Genomic DNA, 15413 nt, shown 5'->3' with positions numbered 1-15413 from the left:
TTTAATTGAATCAAAGAAGTAATACATGAAATAATATAAATAACTTTCGGAAAGTATGAATAAATTGGGCTTGACTCGAAAGTGTTCAAATTCATGTTAAAAAAGTTAAAGTTAAAGTCCCAATGATGGTCACACACACATCTGGGTGTGGTGAAATTTGTCCTCTGCATTTAACCCATCCCCGTGTGATTTTAATCCATCCCCTGGGGGAGAGGGGAGCAGTGAGCAGCAGCGGTGCCGCGCTCGGGAATCAGTTGGTGATCTAACCCCCCAATTCCAACCCTTAATGCTGAGTGCCAAGCAGGGAGGCAATGGGTCCCATTTTTATAGTCTTTGGTATGACCCGGCCAGGGTTTGAACCCACAACCTTCCAGTCTCAGGACGGACACTCTACCACTAGGTCACTGAGCTGTTTAAATATTGGAAACAAAATATAATAAATCACACACAAGAGAAGGAAAAAAATAGTGCCTTTTGGGACAAAATACAGTTTTTTTAATTGAGTCAAAGAAGTAATGCAAGAAATAATATAAATAACTTTCAAAAACGCTGAAGACATAACAAATAAAAACATATCAAGTATTTTACTGATTCAATAGATAATAATCGCTGTGTGCCCTGCGATTGGCTGGCAACCGGTTCAGGGCGTCCCCCACCTACTGCCCGATGACGGCTGGGATAGGATCCAGCACACCTGCGGCCCGCGTGGGGACTAAGCGGTTCAGAGAATGAATGGATGGATGGATGTTATGTTAATTTCAGTGTTATTTTTTAAGAGTTTAAGTGCAACATGATTGAAGACGCTGTTATACAAAAGATAATGCAAACATAATTTGAGGCAAAAAATATAATAAATAAATAAATAAATAAATAAATAAATAAATAAATAAATAAATAAATAAATAAATAAATAAATGAATAAATGAATAAATGAATAAATGAATGAATGAATGACTGAATGAGAACAGAAAACAGACTGTATCTGAGGCTTAGTAGAGTAAAATCAGAGGCTTCCGACTGTTAAAGGCCAAGCTGTTCTTTGTCTGCATTTCTGGATGCGTGTAGAACCACAGGCAAGACCCAAGAACATACTAAAAAAAAACATGAAAGATGTGTTGAGGAAAAGGAGCAAAATGCTTCATGAAAATATTCCTTGATGGTTACTCACAGAAGAATCAGAAGAAGTCCTGTGTGTTACCATGCTGGTTTGGGAGTTTGTGTTTCATGTTACCGTGCTGGTTTGGGAGTTTGTGTTTCATGATGCTGGCCTCCGTTGTACAGGTCTTTTGGAAAGTCTTGGCTCTCCCTGTGCTATAATATAACATCATAATTAATTCATTTTGAAAAATCACATTACAATACAGTCATAAATCAAGCATATGTACAACTTGTGTCCATCTTGAGTGAATGATATGAACACATTCAATTTGGAATCACAATTACTTACCTGTTGCTTGGAGTCAATAGAAAAGGAGAATAACACTGGTCCCATGGATCTTCTTAAAATGTCGGTCATTTTTTTGGCGAGACAGGCCAGGTCTCATCAAGGCTGAGTACCAAGGTGGCCAAACAAATGGTCTATACAAATGGAGCATGTGGAGCCACACGCAACATAGAAAACTGAAGAAGAAAAAACATAGAGGTGGTTGAGGACATGAGTTGAAAAAGACATTCAAAATTAAAGAGAGTGTTTTGTAACAATAGTCAATAATAATTGGCTACTTACAGAGGAATGAGAAGTCCTGCTTCTTGCCACCCTGGTTTGGGAGTCTCTCTCTCTCTCTCTCTCTCTCTCTCTCTCTCTCTCTCTCTCTCTCTCTCTCTCTCTCTCTCTCTCTCTCTCTCTCTCTCTCTCTCTCTCTCTCTCTCGTGTAACGTCAGCGCTCCAACTTGGTGTCGTGGAGCCACGCCAGCATCTCTGGTCCCAGGTCGAAGAGGCCGGCCTCTGAGGGTGGTCTATATGTTGGTGTAGGTGTTGATGGTGTGGTCGGCTGTCTGCTCGAGGGCTCCGCACTCGCATGCCGCACTGTCCGCCAGACCCCACTAGACATGTTGAAGCGCCCAACACCAGTTCTTAAGCGGTTCAGTGTGGTCCACTGCTGGCGAGGTAGTTCGTCTCCTCCTATGGCGCCGTCTCCTGGTTCCCAGACATAACTGTGCATGAGGGAGGGGCCAGCTGCCTCCCACTCCTGCTTCCAAGCTGCTGCCAGCCAGGCATCTCTGGAGATGTCTTCAGGGATGGAATTGAGCATCTCTTGTGCTGCCATGTTGTAGGGGTGGCGTGCCTTGAGTCTGCTTGGGAGTCATTCGTCCATGATGAATGTTTTTGCATGCTCAAGGTCTTTGTGGAGAAAAAAGGACAATCCAGCAAAGTTGATTGAAAATGTATGATTGTACAGAGGGCTTACACAAGCTTAACTATAAATTACAACATGTTACAATTTTATAATTACATTACAATAAGGTGATATGTCATGCCTACCTCTGGCCTCCATTCTGGGATGAACTGCTTTCGCCAGATAAAAACTGTTAAAATACAAAGGAGTGAAATAGCAGCATTTACTCTCTTTAGAAAGAAAGGAAAAAACATGTTTCATGACGAGCAACTTACCTCATCTGTTTTCTGTTCTCGCCTGGTGATTATGACATTCAAAAAAATTCAAAATAAAAGTTCAAAACAATTAAAAAATTAAAATGTAAAAGGCCTTCCCTTAACTCATCTTTAAAATTTGATTGTAAAATAAAGGTTTAAAAGGTTAAAATTTGATTGTAAAATAAAGGTTTAAAATTTTAAAATTTGATTGTAAAATAAAGTTTTAAAAGGTTAAAATTTGATTGTAAAATAAAGGTTTAAAAGGTTAAAATTTGATTGTAAAATAAAGGTTTAAAAAGTTAAAAAGTCTCCTCTCAACCATAAGTTAATTTAAAAATGTAAAAAGGTAAAAGTTTTAAAAGTTAAAATTTAAAAAAAATAAAAGTAACATTTTTAAAAATTAAAACGTTAAGTTAAGGGAAGGCTTTTTAAAAATAAAAAGTTGAGTTAAGGGAAGGCTTTTTAAAAATTAAAAAGTTGAGTTAAGGGAAGGCTTTTTGAAATTTTAATAAGCCTCTGCCTTCCCTTAACTCAACGTGATTCCTCACCGACCCCCAACCACTATTCCAGCAGGTTTCTTTCATTTGTCATTTTGAGCAACTTTCGCCCCAGATCCCATCTCACCTAAAGGCAACAAATCACCCACCACATCCCACCACTAATATTATACACTTACGACAACGTTCACGTTCTGATTTCCATCCTTTTTGCAAATGCTGAACCACATGATTTAGCTGTGACTTACCTTTCAGTGGCCAAAACACAGAAAACAGGATTGTGATAGCTGTAGTACGTTTGCAAGACACCTGAATGAAGAGCACACTGAGGTCGAGAGACAAAAATTAAGTCAAGCAATGTGTTTTTGTCAGTGGTAGCAGTGGTTATGAGTTGCGTGTAACCTGTTGAGCGAAACAAATCGAGAATGGGCTTGAATGAGGCAGATAGCATATCTTCATTAAAATCTCCACAAACCAAGATCTGATGATGGTCCATTACTTCAAGGTACCGCAAGAGATTTCCCAAGCTTGGCAGAAAAGTGCGCAGACTGTTGCCTGGAGGCCTGTAAACGGCAGCAATCAACACATTGAGGGGAGCTTCAAGTTTCACCACAACAAATTCAATGTCGGTCACACCCTGTATGTATTTCTTTTCCTGGGCTGCAATGTGACTTTTGACACAAATACCTACGCCGCCACCAAGTTTTGTTGCCAAGTCAGGACAGTTTGTGTAAGAATCTCTTCGGTTCCTGTGAAACATTGTGAAGCCTTCCAAGCAGGCACGTCCATCAGCCACAGATCCTTGAAGGTGTGTCTCTGTGAAGCACAAAACATCAGCAAAGTGCAGCTCGTGGTGGCACCTGATGTCCTGCACATGACAAGACAGCCCTTCGGTGTTATGATGGACGACAACCAGGTGATTTGCTCGATCTACCGACGGCATCACGTGAAGGAGTGGCATGACGCTCTCCAAAGAATCCTCTGCCATCTCAGCAAGAGCAGCAGTGATTTCTGGATTTGCATGAAGTCTTCTCTCGTCCATATGCAGAATATGCAGACCGCTGAGCGAGGTCACTCTACTCAGAGCTACGTACCCCATGCCGTGTTCGAAAACGCCTTTCAGCGAAACAGCAGCCTCTGACGTTGTCATGCCTTGTACCTTGTGGATCGTGCAGGCAAAAGCAAGCTTGATGGGAAACTGTCGGCGCGTCACTCCAGGCTTTTTCAGCTTCTCCTCCTGTCTGTCAATGTACACACGGTTAGCGGCACGCGCTGTGTTACTCACATGATCAAGTTCCAACCCAACTTTCTTTACGCGGGCTTCATTCGGATAGTTGACCAATTCCACAATTTTTCCAAACGTCCCGTTGCACAGACCTGCTTGAACATCAAAATTACGCGTGAGCATAACACGAGCACCGAGGGCAACTCTGATCGAGTCCGGGAGCTCGCTCTTAGCGCCTTGCACAGGGAAAGTTTGCCTCGCCATTCTGCCGGTTTGTTTGTCCTTCTTGTAGTCATCTGCATCAATTTGTACAATGTCCTTATGAAGCAGATCCAGCATCGCAGAGTTATGGCCATCTACCTGTTTATTGGTGGCAAAAACATGCAGAATATGACTTGGACACATTTCTGGAGAAGTGTACCTCGTAGCAAGAAGAGCTCTGTCCAGTTCCGAAAGTTCATCAGACTTTTCTTTCACCCGGAGTCGGTTCAGCAGTTCGGCAAAGGCAACATCGTCTTTCTGCCTCATGATGGCGGTGAGCGTGATCTTTTTGAAGTTGTCACGCCAGTGGTCCAGCCGAGTGGGATCGTACACGCATAGCGGTTTGGACTGTCTCACGGGAGGGAGCTGAAAGAAATCTCCAACAGCAAGAACAGACATGCCACCAAAAGGTAAATTGATGCCTTTGATTTGTATCAACCTGGCATTCACGTAGGCAAAGAGGTCTTTGGACACCATGGAAATCTCGTCGATGATGAGTATTTGGGCGATCGACAGCTCGGCTCTGACTTCGTCCAGTTTATTGCCCAGGCCGTGGTACGGGGGTTTGAGACTTCTCGGCAGTTTGAGCAGACAATGCAAAGTTGTCCCAGAAATGTTGAATGCCGCCGTGCCAGTGAAGGCTGCGAGAACGACCGTCTGTTTGGAAATGTCGGCCTCCTCAGCCAGTCGTGGTAGTCTTTGCAGTATTTTGGTAGCCTCGGTGTGGATACACTTAATGAGATGCGATTTGCCGGTCCCGGCGCCACCGTTGATGTGGTAGAAGAACTGCTCGATGGGCTTTGAGCTACACACACGTTTTATGCACCAATCTCTGACCTTGTAGAAAACAGACGCTTGCTTTTGGTTCAGGTTCCGATACATGTCACGTAACACTGCGGGATCGATGGCAGCAGCTTCTGTCGCAATGGAAATTTCAGACGTTTCTGACCTTACGTTATAGTCCGGGACATTGTCCTCCACGTTGTCATTTGGTTCATCTCTTGCGTTGTTTTCCTCAATGCATTCGAGTCTTTGCAACTCGCTCTCAGGAGCCAGGTGGCACCATTCGTTTATGACGAGCCCGCTCTCCTCCACCTCTTGGATGGCATCGTCAATGTCTTTACTGTGCTTCTCATACCTTTCTCTGTTCCTGTTGACAATTTCGCACACACGCTCCACAGAGTCGTTATATGGTAACTGTACACAGGCATGATCATGAAACAACTGATATGAGGGACAGCGTTCAGATTTTAACTGGCAATTAGCACGATGAGGCAGGTACAGCTTGAGCAAGGAGCAGTAATATTCCTCTGGATTCTTTTGTTCAGAGAATTTGCAGTATTTGATGACCGCAGCTTTTTCTTTTCTTTTCTGGACAAAGCCCATGTCGTTCAGCAGAGGCAAAACATTTTTGCCTTTTACCTGTTTTCCATAAACAATTCTGCATGTTGATGCAAAATCGGCCAAGCACATCACTTCAAAGTCCTTCGTTTGGGGTCTGCTTTTATATTTGTCTGGCAGGCCAGTCATCCACACTTCATGAGACTCCTGCGTTTTGCCCTCAAGGAGCGAGAGAGGATAACTCATTTTCAGCGGATTGTCACTCGTTTGTACAAATACCACACTGCGAGAGGACTGTTTCATATGCAAGCCGCACGCGCGTGCGACACACTCCTGAGCACTCACTTCTCTTTTCTTTGAGTACGCTTGCATGATTTGTTTCATTTCATCGCTCTCATTGACATTTTCATTGCGTGAGTTTTCAATAACAGACTTCAGGTATTGACTCAGACCGTGTTCAGCTTTGCTGATGTAGCTGCAGATGTATGAGATGCACGAAAAGGCATTCAGAATGTACTGGATGTCCAAGTTGGCATCCCAGGCAAGAAGCAAATGGCGGTTGTAGTTGTTCACCCAGCAGTCTTTTGGATCTCGCTTGAGCACAACAGAACTCTTTGAGGCGGTCGTGTACAAACATTCCACGTACTCGGCGTCAGTGAGCTCGCATTTAGCCAAAAGCTGCGGCAAAGTCAGGGATGAGGTTTCGGGTTCATTCAGCAAACGCTGCACACGAACAAGCTTGTCATTTGCCACCACCTGCTTCTCCTTGTGTTGATCTTGATTTTCACAGGCTACAGGTGTGATGATCATTGTGGTTTCGCACGGTGGTCTGGGAAAACCAAATCGGCAGTTTGCACCTTGGTGTTTGACGCACGTTTTGGTGTGACCTTTGCTGTGCATCTGAACTTCTGTGACTTTTTTATACAACTCGGGTTCCTTTTCTGGGTCCGGCAGCTGAGCCGAGATGTAGCGGGACACAAAATCGCAGATGGCTCCTTCTGAGGCTTCCTCAAATACAGGGGCATCTTTAACCCATATGAGGCAATGAATGTGAGGACTTCCTCTGTGCTGAAACTCCAATCGGTAAAAGTAGTCGACGACTTCACCAATCGGTCGTGCCGGAGAGAGGATCAAATCTCTGAACAGAGCTTCCACACGTTTGTCAAACATGCGCATTGTCGTCACAGGATTGCTGCGCAGAATTTCACACTTCGTGGCCCAGTCAAGTTCAGCAAAATTCACCACCTCACCTTGTTGCGCTTTAATGGCAGTGATAACCTCTTCCCAACGCATTTCGGCAGCAGAAAATGTGCAAAAGAATGTGGGTGTACCCAGCTGTCGGATCATTGCAAAAAGATCTTTGGTGGTTCTTTCCCAATAGGCTGGCGTGCCTCTCAGGGGCGTCATGAAACGGACTGCATCCTTGCTGCGCACCAGTTTTTCAACTTCACGTTTGTCCTGCAGCATAGCATTGTTTATCCTCCGACCATCCCTGGTAAAAGGTTTACCTTTGCGTAGCTGGATTCTCATGCTTGATGTTGCCAGGTAAATTTCAGTCACAAACTGAGCAAAGAACAAGTAGTTTGTATCACGAGCAAAACGTTCATCCACACAACACAGACGTGTTTTGAAATATTTGCTTGGTGTTACTTTTATTTGTCTGTCTTCATCAAGGGTGTTTTGTCCAGTTGGAAATTGCACTGGAAATGCCATGGCCTCAAGTTTGGGAGTCCTGAAAAAGCTTACGGGGTTATTTCTTTCTGCAGGAGCCACACAGTAAATGCCTTGAGTAAAACTCATAATTTCCTCTGACACATCATTTGGTTGGAGACATGACTCCAGGATAACCCCACCGTTTGGTGCATCACCTTCTTCCACATTTTCAGCACACTGTTGTTGCTGCACATTACCACGTGCATCGTTCTGTGAGTCACTGTTCAATTCACAGAGAGCATCCCTCTCAAATGCGTGGATTGCCTCGAGGTCTTCCTCATTGTAGTCACTCTCGTTCATTTCATCTTCATCAGAGCCGCTGTCATCATCAGTGAGCGTCGGGTCACAAAGGTCAGCATCGTCGCGAATGGTGATGTTTCTGTACTGCGGATGAATTTGTTTCAGTTTTATCAGGGCACTCATTAACTTGGACCAAGTGACAGTTTGAAATATCTGATGTCCTTTGTAACAAAGTCGTCTTTTCAGTTTCACTCTCAACACCTGAGACCTACTTCTTAGTCTGGGCAAGACATTGACCGTTTCTTCCACTTCTGATGGTACACACACAACATTCCCACGGATGGCTCGTTGTTGACCCTTTGGCAGAGGGACGATTTTGGCAAATGAAATGCATTTTGAAACGAGATGTCTTTCCAGAATATTTAGATCACACAGTTCAGCGGGAATGTCTGCAAGTTGGAGATTGTTAGTTACAGCAAGTGCTGGCATTTTACCATCTTTGAGATGTGCATGGCAGGTGTGACATATCCACTCCATTTTTCTCTCATCCGGTACTTTGCAGCATGTGTTACATTCACGATTACAAACATGAACAAACCTTCGTGTAAGGCAACTTGCAACAACGTCCTTGTTTTTCTTATATTTGGTCAGCTGGCGTACTTGATTGGGAAATAATGCTCTGTGGCAAACTGTGCAAACAAAAGTCGGTCCATTTTTTACCTGAACTTTGAATAGCGCAACAGCTTTCATGATTGCGCAATTGTTTCTCTCTTTACATAATCTGTTAATGACTCTGTATTTTTGTAGTACTTTCATTGCAGTGCGATGAGCATTTGCCTTCATTGATGAATCATGTTTGGCTTTCCAAAGCAAACTTGAGTTCTCCTTCTGCTTGGATCTGAATGCAGGATCAAGTGCGTAACGGTCTTTGATATAAGAACGTTGTTTACGCCTAAATTCATCATCATGACCATATCTTTGTTTGATATAGGAACGTTGTTTGTTCCGAAATTGATCGTCATGACTATATCTCTGCTTGATATAGGAACGTTGTTTGTTCCGAAATTGTTCGTCATGACCATATCTCTGATTGATATAGGAACGTTGTTTGTTCCGAAATTGTTCGTCATGACCATATCTCTGATTGATATAGGAACGTTTTTTGGTCCGATACTCAACATCATGACTATATTTCTGTTTGGTGTAAGAACGCTGTTTCATCTTAATTGTGTCATGTTTGCTATTGTCGACTGCAAACGACTTCTGTTTTACACGGAAATTAGGATCTTGCTGGTAGCGAGTCAATATGTAAGACTTTTTACGTTGTCTAATCTCTGGAGTTTGGCTGTAACGTTCCTTCTTTTTCAGGTTTGCGTTTATTCGCCTTGTTTCTTGTTTTGTGACTCTCGCCATAGCTTTGTCAATTATGTTGTAAGCTTGAGTTCGTCTTGCAAATGTTCTCCTTTTGGATCTCGCAATTTTCAACACATCTCGTGTTTTTTGTTGTTGTGTACATACCACCGTACTGTTGTGTGTCATCTCAGCAGCAGACTGGCTTAACATAGCGTCATCATTGTGTGTTGTCATTGGAGAAGCTTCTGCATCAGTCGCCATTTCACGGTCACTTGCATTGTCAATAGGTTGAAAACTTACCGGCATCAATTCATATTGAGTAGTGGGAGCGGCACCAGCCAGAGTGAACACCTGTATGAGCTTATCTATCAGATCGTTCAAACATGTAAAAAGCATCATGACAGCTGTACCATGTGGTGCACCGGAGGGCGGAGGGAGACCATCACGGTCTCTGGCGTGTGGATCAAAATAGCCATATCTTCCTTGTTGGTTTCGGAAAACAGCAATAAACAATGAATTCATAACCAAAAGAGCATAATTTACCTCTGACACCAGGCACTGAAGTCCGTCACAGAGCATCATAAATGCCACATCAGCAATAGAGGAATTGAAAAGACCATACATTGACTGATACTTTATTAACACATGTGTTTTGTGAAAGCCATTCACAATGGATGGAATTTCATCGGTTGCCAAATGAGGATGTTCGTATCGTCCTTCTGCTTTCAGCACAGCCACAGTAGCCACATAGAGCTCATTGCCTCGATCGAGAACAAAGTCCAGGTGAGCACTTGTCACATTGTCTGTCTCCTGCAGGAAAGCTAGAAATGTAGCAGAGTTTGCAGCACACTGACTGTTTCTGGAATCAGCATACTTTGGATGATCTTGACTGTAGGATGCCAAAACACATGTTACAGGATCATGAGATGTAGACATCATTACCTCCGTAGAGTTTCCAGGTTCAGTGGCCATCAATTGTTTGGCAGTTGTTGGTTTATCTGCACTTCCAGAGTCTGTGTTGTTTTTACGCTGTTGCCATCTTACCTTGGCAGCTTGCGCCTTCTTGCTTTTGCGTGGCATGGCTCGTGTCTTGCACTTTTGTCAATTGGATCTCGCACAAGAGGTAGTAATATTTCACAGTTAGGCCCAGGTCCAAGAAGTTATATTTCAATGCACAGCCCACAACGGGTTATATTTTGAATGCACAGCCCACAACAGGGTTATATTTCAATGCCAATCCCAAGGCAGGTTTTTTTTTTCAATCAGATCCCGCACCGCAAGGGATCAAGTCAAGGTCCGATCCAGGCAAGGATCAAGTCAAGGTCTGATCCAGATACCAGGGATCAAGTCAATGTCTGATCCACACCACAAGGATCAAAAAAAAAGTTTGATCCTCAACACAGGGATCAAAGTCCACGTCTGATTCGTCAATGTCTGATCCAGCCCACAGGGATCAGTCAACGTCCACCACAATGCGTCTTGTCAATCCAAGATAGACAGTGAGTGAAAGAAGTCAGAGACAAAAAGTGGAGCAGCAATAAAGAGGGTTGGGGGGGGGGACTCAGTCGGCAGCCTGGGGAGAAGGGGTACAAAAAGCATAAAAGCATTAATTAGAGTCAACCACAGTGTTCAAATAGTTGTTACAACGGTACCATCTTTCTACTTCTTTTGTAATTCACGTCAGCTTTAAAAAATGGTGGCACTGCAACCTTATTTTTACTGTCACTGCTGACCCGCCGTATACTAGAAATGGTTTTTGAATTAAGTAAATGATTAAAAAAATAAGTAATTAAATTAAATTTGCATGACAATTTATAATAAAATGTGAAATTCGGTTAGCAATTCTGTGCAGAAAATCATGCGTTTATTAGGTGGCCACAAAATTAATGATAAATGGCACAGCAGTAAATGTTAAAAGATTGTAATATTCCTAACAATAGCATTTGTACATTAAATGTATAAACGCAGGTGACAGGATCTCTGCATCTAATTGTATGTTGAACAAAGAACAAACAGCATTTTTTACAGTTAAACATCATCACTATGAAACTTTTATTGCATAATGGGTGGAAGCATGGTTAGCTGGCTGGATATAATCCGCACTTCACCTTTGGTCAAAGCGAATGAACTCTGCAAACAGAGACAAAAAGAGAATCAGTTATTGAACTTGAACATACATCTGCGTACAAAAAACGTACAAAATGTTGCAGGACTATTTAAAATATAGACATTTTGATATTTTAAATATTTTTAGCACACAATCTACTTAACCAAAATTAAGCAAAATCAGAACATAAACATTTGAATATGATTCACTTCAAACACATCCACACAGTGGTCACAACTGGGGATGCTCCTGTCACCATACAAACCCATCCGAACCAATGAAAAATAAATTTGAGGACTAGTCGCTATTTGCACACAACACGACTGAAGAGTCACAATGTTAGAAATCAGCATCTCAAAGAAAAAAAAATAGAACGTATCTATATATGCTTTGTAATGATAGCAGAAGTAAAAAGACTGCCCCATAAAAGTCGTTGAAAATTGAACAAGCTACCACTTGTTTTTGAAGGACATGCAGTGGCGATGAAAAAAGCATTGCAGTCTAGCTCGGCAGGTATTCAATGGCCGTAAAATGTTTCAAAATGGGAGGGATTGATGTATGAAATTATAATGTTGACAAACAAGTTTGACTCTTGCAGTTATTTGGATAATCGATTTTATATTTCTTTTATTGTTTACACTGAAACAGTTTTTTAACGTCACTTGGGTGACACCTAGTGTTCAAATTGGGAAGTAACAGTTTGGACAATGTGTAAAGCACCACCACAACAAACGTTGTAATGTATGCCAAATCTCTCCCACAAAAAAAAACCCTCGAATCTTTGTTAAAGTATTTTTTCAGGTTCCTTTCTATGTAACACCAAAACCTACTTTCCAATCTCCTTTAGTCTTGTATTTTCAAAATCCAGTAAAAATCAAGAGGATGAAGAAAGAATTATTTTGTTGCTGCAAAAATTATAAATCTGTCTGATGCCATTAGTGAAATTAAATAATCATAATCCACACCTTACCTGATCAAAGCAATTCAACTGCATAGAGAGGAAGAGAGAGAGAGAGAGAAATCAGTTACTATACTTGAACATACATTTCCATCAAATGTAAAAATTTTAAAAATATATTATTTTTAAATACAAACAAATATTTTGGTTTGAGAATTTAAAATATTTCTTGCACACAAACTCTACCAATCAAAAATAAGATACAATACAGCATACAAACGTGAATCTTCTTATGTTTGGAGAAAATGTTCAAACTTCCACAGAACCCACAACACACCTTTTACACATCCGCAAAATGGTCAGAACCAGAGATGCTCCTCTCATGATCAGCCAATTTTCATGAAAAATGGTGTAATTCAAACATATTATCAAACTACTCAATCACGGCCTTCAGGGTTCTCACGGTGAGAATGTATGTGTGCAGTGAGATCACATACAAACCACTCATACAGATTGCAATGCCTTATTGAGGCATACAAAAATACATTTATCGAACATTAAACAGACTTCCGAATCCCCCGAGTCTCGTATTTTCAGAAAATCAGTCAACCAAAAACGTGCATGTAAAAAGAAATCGTTTGTAATGACTCAAAAACTGTGTGTGTTCATATGCATATGAATTTACAGCCACTGAACATTTTCATTAAATATGAATACATGACTGAGTTAGCCTCAAATACCTAATTTTCTAAACAGAAATTACTTTGACGCTAATAAAACCACCAGGTTGTTAGACGTTCCCCGTTGTTATTGAAGAACTCCACGGAGAAAGACGCCATGCATTTCTGCCGTAAAGAAATTAAAATGGCGGCCGTAGGTTTATTGACTTTATAAACGTAACCACTTAAACCAAACACATGGCAACTTATACAACAAATGGACATTCAAACAATCTTAACACTGTTCAAACATGCAACCTATCGTCCTAATTTTGTTATATCTCAATCACCGCCAACGTCAGAGCGTCTCGAAGCTAGAAGACGCACTAACTATATTACCTCAACGTTTGAATATATGTCGTTGCCACGCGCGATAACGAGCTAACAGTAGCAGATGCTAGCGTGCTAACGGTAGCAAGAAAACGCAAGGACCGTTTGGGGCTATTTGCCTACACGCGCGGACAGACAAACACCGAATGGACATAAACATGATAGTTTATAGTAAATTTAGACCATTAAAGAAACACATTTGGCCAGTTGCATTCTTATGAGGACGACGTGTTGCTACTTACCTTCGGCACCCATTCACGGCAGGACCGGAATGAATGTGTTCACCTCGTGACGCGTACATGCTCTCGTGATGCATTTACGACAATCGGAAAATCTAAATTTCAAATCCCTCGGGTAAGTAGCTTATTAAATTATCGTGTTTTGAGCCACGTACCTAGTCACAAAAATGACGATGTGCTGCTGGTTGAATATCAAAAGTAGAGTTTGGATTCAGAAAATCAGTCAATTGCCGTCTAGCTCGGCAGGTATTCAATGGCCGTTGAATGTTTCAAAATGTGAGGATTGATGTATGAAATTATAATGTTGACAAACAAGTTTGACTCTTGCAGTAATTTCGATAATCGATTTCATACTTCTTTTTTCTTTTATTGTTTACATTTCCAACGAAGCGACAGCACCACGTCAGTTTTTAATGTCACTTGGGTGACACCTAGTGTTCAAATTGGGAAGTAACAGTTTGGACAATGTGTCAAGCACCACCACAACAGACGTTGTAATGTATGCCAAATCTCTCCCACAATAAAAACCTCGAATCTTTGTGACAGCAATTCATCAAAGCAATTCAACTGCATAAAGAGGAATAGAGCGTGAGAGAAAGAGAGCGAGAGAAATCAGTTACTGTGCTTGAACATAGATTTGTATCACATGTAAAAATTTTAAAATGTTATTTTTAAATACAAATATTTTGGTTTGGGAATTTTAAATATTTATTGCACACAAACTCTACCAACCAAAAACAAGAATGAATTATCAGACATTCACTATCACCGGTACACGCACATGTGCTTCGAATGAGGACATTGTGGATACGCTGCATGTTTACTGTCTGCATTCAGAGATGAATGCAAATGGAGCGCTTTTTGCTTCTTGGAACAAATCTGAATGCGTCTTACAGCTTGCTCGCAAACTAACATACCGTATTTTTCCATGTATAATGCGCAAAATGTAAGTAATTTATTGTCCTAAAATCTGGGGTGCGCATTATACATGGATACAATTTTTTTTTATTTATCCGGATATCATACGGAGGCCGCCATTACATGCGCTTTCTTCTCTGCTGTTCACTTCAAACACACTCCATACGAACACAATGCTCTCATATCAAAGTCTGCTTTGTTGTCAACTTCTTCACATGCCGAGACACACAAAGAGATCGAAATTACGTTTTCTCTATCCCACGGTGACAAGACATAGTACACGATAGACATACAAGTAAACGACGCAATATAAAAAAACAAGAAGGCACAAACAATAAATAATAAGAGTAATAATAAATAATAAATAACCAGATAACACAACAAATAAGAGCCAGTGTGCATACAGACAGTAAAACTACAGGATGCTACGCAGAACGGGGAAGCGAGTTCAGGATCCTAACAGCCTGGAGTATGAAGCTGTTTGAGAGTCTGGTGGTGCGGGAGCGCAGGCTTCTGTACCTCTTCCCAGAGGGCAGAAGCTCGAACAAACAGTGAGCGGGGTGACTCACATCACTCACAATCGTGGTCGCCTTGCGGGTGAGATGGGTGGTGTAAATGTCCTTCAAGGAGGGGACGCTCTCAATGGTGCCGCGGTAAAATGTAGTCATGATGGCCGGAGGAGCGCTCGCTCGCCTGAGTTTCCGCAGGAAGTACAGGCGGCGCTGGGGTTTCTTTGCCAGTGAAGCGGTGTTGGTGGACCAGGAGAGATCCTCACTGATGTGCACCCCCAGGAACTTGGCGCTGCTCACTCTCCCCACCACAGCACCGTCGATGGTCAGCGGCAGGTGTTGGGTGTGACCCTTCCGGAAGTCCACAACAATCTCCTTGGTCTTGTCGACGTTCAGCAGGAGGTTGTTGTCCCTGCACCACATGGTCAGAAGGTCAACCTCCAGCCTGTATTGAGTCTCGTCTCCCTTGG

General features: G+C 42.0%; 1 protein-coding gene across 6 annotated transcripts; it reads right to left on the bottom strand.

Moving 5' to 3' along the window:
• Window positions 1-1779: 1779 nt before the first annotated feature.
• Window positions 1780-13604, bottom strand: LOC133166968 (uncharacterized). 6 transcript variants are annotated; one of them, XM_061297398.1, is made up of 5 exons: window positions 13520-13604; window positions 12301-12318; window positions 11332-11353; window positions 9389-10796; window positions 1780-8227 (listed from the first exon to the last, which is right to left on the bottom strand). In XM_061297398.1, exons 4-5 carry the CDS (start codon window positions 10301-10303, stop codon window positions 3335-3337), a joined length of 5808 nt encoding a protein of 1935 aa, XP_061153382.1. In that variant the 5' UTR covers window positions 10304-10796; window positions 11332-11353; window positions 12301-12318; window positions 13520-13604; the 3' UTR covers window positions 1780-3334. The 6 variants fall into 6 exon arrangements, with proteins under 6 accessions (XP_061153382.1, XP_061153379.1, XP_061153380.1 ...); XM_061297395.1 differs by having other exon boundaries at window positions 1780-10796; XM_061297396.1 differs by having other exon boundaries at window positions 1780-10796; window positions 11332-12318; window positions 13520-13593.
• Window positions 13605-15413: the final 1809 nt, after the last annotated feature.

Source organism: Syngnathus typhle, linkage group LG14 (assembly GCF_033458585.1).
Source record: "Syngnathus typhle isolate RoL2023-S1 ecotype Sweden linkage group LG14, RoL_Styp_1.0, whole genome shotgun sequence".
Classification (NCBI taxonomy): domain Eukaryota; kingdom Metazoa; phylum Chordata; class Actinopteri; order Syngnathiformes; family Syngnathidae; genus Syngnathus; species Syngnathus typhle.
This window is presented reverse-complemented; position numbering and strand designations above follow the sequence as displayed.